This window comes from Mandrillus leucophaeus, unplaced genomic scaffold (assembly GCF_000951045.1).
Source record: "Mandrillus leucophaeus isolate KB7577 unplaced genomic scaffold, Mleu.le_1.0 Scaffold17, whole genome shotgun sequence".
Taxonomy (NCBI): Eukaryota; Metazoa; Chordata; class Mammalia; order Primates; family Cercopithecidae; genus Mandrillus; species Mandrillus leucophaeus.
The window spans coordinates 5,858,079-5,860,815 of NW_012101698.1; the positions used below are offsets into that span (position 1 = coordinate 5,858,079).

A 2,737-nucleotide genomic window follows, 5' to 3' on the forward strand; every position below is an offset into this window, starting at 1 on the left:
TTTGAAGATATTTTACCCTATAAAGTTTTCGTTCTCATTTACCTGATGCTAACATCAAGGCCTCAATCTTTTTCCTTTTTCCTGTCATATCAGTTCTTCTTCCTAGTCTAGTGCAGATTCACTACTCAGGAAGCTGAGTGAAAGTGGAGTCTGGATAAACACAGTACCTTTTCTAATTTCACCCGAGACTCTCGTCCACATTCCAGGGGTGTGGTGAGGTTATTTATATCCTGACCCCAGAAGGCAAAAAACTTCTCAATTCGGAGACTGCGAAGAGCATAATACCCAGCATTCCGGATTCCATATTTCTGGCCAACACTCATCACTTCATTGTACACATGCAGGGCGTACTATAGGAAGAGATGGAAAGTTAGTAAGCAGTAGACCTTCAGAATTAAGCATGAAGCATGTCTGGAAGAGCTGATGGCTCACACTATTAACATGGACAAGAGAGGAGGCGTATAAAACTCCCAGGATGTCTCATCCTTGACACACTCAGGGCATAGCCCAGGGGTGATGAGCTGGGGTCACCCCAGCCTGGACTTAAGCTCCATGACAGCAGGATCCATGTCTTTTTACCTCTCTAAAATGTCTTGTGTGGTAATTCTAGCACACAGCAATTATTACATAATAATTTGTAGAAGCACTCTTACCATTTGGTAAATGGCCAGTCTCATCATCATTTCTAAAACAGTCCACTAATGCTCCAGGGTCTTCATCTGATTCTGGCTTTGTTCTTTTGCTCCAGTTTCCCAACCACTGTCATGCCCTCATGTGCTGGCCCAAGCTGTGAGGCCCAGCTCTCACACGTAACTTGAGACGTGTGCACACATCGGATGACGGTGGGGGAGCCAGGAAGGCAGGGCTCGCCTGCTCATGTCCCATAACATTCAGGCTCTCAAGCTGCTCTTTTCTTGGTTTCAGAAACATGTACATTATCAGATCAGTGAACAGAAGGTTTTCCAAACGGAAGGCAAATATTCAATCCCTGTCTGAACATACACTGTTAAGTTTAAAGTCCAACAAAAATGAGACTACATTGTTTGTTTTAAAAACTATAAAATGAAATCTAAAGCAAGACACAGCAAAGAACCAGCTTCAGTAATACTGCAGTTCTTTATCCTAGCGCAGTATGTTTCTATAAACTGCACCACTGGAGCTGAACAGGCATCCAACAAACAGACCACTACGATCAATTATTTTACTTCATTTTATTTCATTTCTTTTTTTTTTTAATTTTATTTTTGAGACAGAGTTTTGCTCTTCCGCCCAGGCTGGAGTGAAGTGGCGCTATCTTGGCTCAATGCAACTTCCACCTCCCGGGTTCAAGTGATTCTCCTGCCTCAGCCTCCTGAGTAGCTGAGATTATAGGCGCACGCCACCACACCCGGCTAATTTTTGTATTTTTAGTAGAGACGAGGTTTCGCCATGTTGACCAGGCTGCTCTAGCACTCCTGACCTCAGGTGATTTGCCCACCTTTGCTTCCCAAAGTGCTGGGATTACAAGCATGAACCACTGTGCCGGGAAGACAACTTTAAATGTGGAAAAAAGGAATCCAAGCTATTGCATGCAACACTCGCCTGTGGTATGTGTATAAGGGAAACACCTGAATCAGCCAAGGTGGGTGCAGGAGACCCACAGAACGCGGCAGAATGAGGGGAAGACAGAGCTGGCGTCTCTGGGGAGCGTGGTGCTCTCCCACCTCAAGCTCAATCCCCGGTTCTTTAGCCAACAGGATGGCCAAGGAAGAAAGAGGTAACCAGGTGACAAGCGTTGGGCCAGATCCAACTACATGACTAATGGCAAAATCAAAGAGAAGAGTGGGTCTCCACCATTCACTCATTCTTCTCACAAAATACCAGAGATTTAGTGTGAACAAAACGAGCATCTGCCATGTGCCCCCATGTTTTGGAAGACCTCTTCTCAAAGAGACAAACATAAGCTTCCTGGACAAAAGCCAGCTTATAGAGAACCCAAGCGTGGCACAAACAATCTCTTTGACTCATGAAAAATCATAAGAAAGGCAACAGCTCAGGGAAATCAGAAAGCTGAAACCAAGGCCTCCAAGCAAGGATGAAGCTGCCAGAGCCACAGAGTCTCCCCTTCCTGATGAGGTGTGACCACAAGCATCTAGGTGACAACACCTGAACCACTGGGTGGCACTTCAGAATCAACATGTCTGCACAGGCCAACCATGGCAGCTGCATCTGTTTAAACTCTTCCCAAGTCTTGAACAATCTCTTCATCTTCATATTGTTATAATACTTCTGAGTGTGGAAAAGCAGATGAAATTTCACGCGCTGATGTATCTGTGCTTTAATAATTTAAAAAGGGTCGGGCACAGTGGCTCAAATAGTTAAAAGAGGGCTGGACACAGTGGCTCATGCCGGTAATCCCAACACTTTGGGAGGCTGAGATGAGAGGATCATTTGAGGCTAGAGTTAGAGTCCAGCCTGGGCAACATATGCAGACTCTCATTGCTATAAAAAAATTAAAAATAGGCCGGGCGCGGTGGCTCACGCCTGTAATCCTAGCACTTTGGGAGGCCAAGGCAGGCAGATCACGAGGTCAGGAGATTGAGACCATCCTGGCCAACACGGTGAAACCCTGTCTCTACTAAAAATACAAAAATTAGCCGGGTGTGGTGGTGTGCGCCTGTAGTCCCAGCTACTCAGGAGGCTGAGGCAGGAGAATCGTTTGAACCTGGGAGGCAGAGCTTGCAGTGAGCCGAGATAG

The 2,737-nt window shown here is 45.9% G+C and overlaps 2 protein-coding genes across 2 annotated transcripts in view; both read right to left on the reverse strand.

The window, feature by feature from the left end:
- Positions 1-2,737, reverse strand: part of LOC105537226 — a 107,025-nt gene that overhangs the window by 22,546 nt on the left and 81,742 nt on the right. The window lies entirely within an intron of this gene.
- PDPR (pyruvate dehydrogenase phosphatase regulatory subunit) overlaps positions 1-2,737 on the reverse strand; it is a 40,673-nt gene that overhangs the window by 3,881 nt on the left and 34,055 nt on the right. Inside the window, exon 16 of the mRNA XM_011976784.1 lies at positions 168-350. Coding sequence (XP_011832174.1) covers positions 168-350 — 183 coding nt within the window. The remainder of the gene's footprint in view (positions 1-167; positions 351-2,737) is intronic.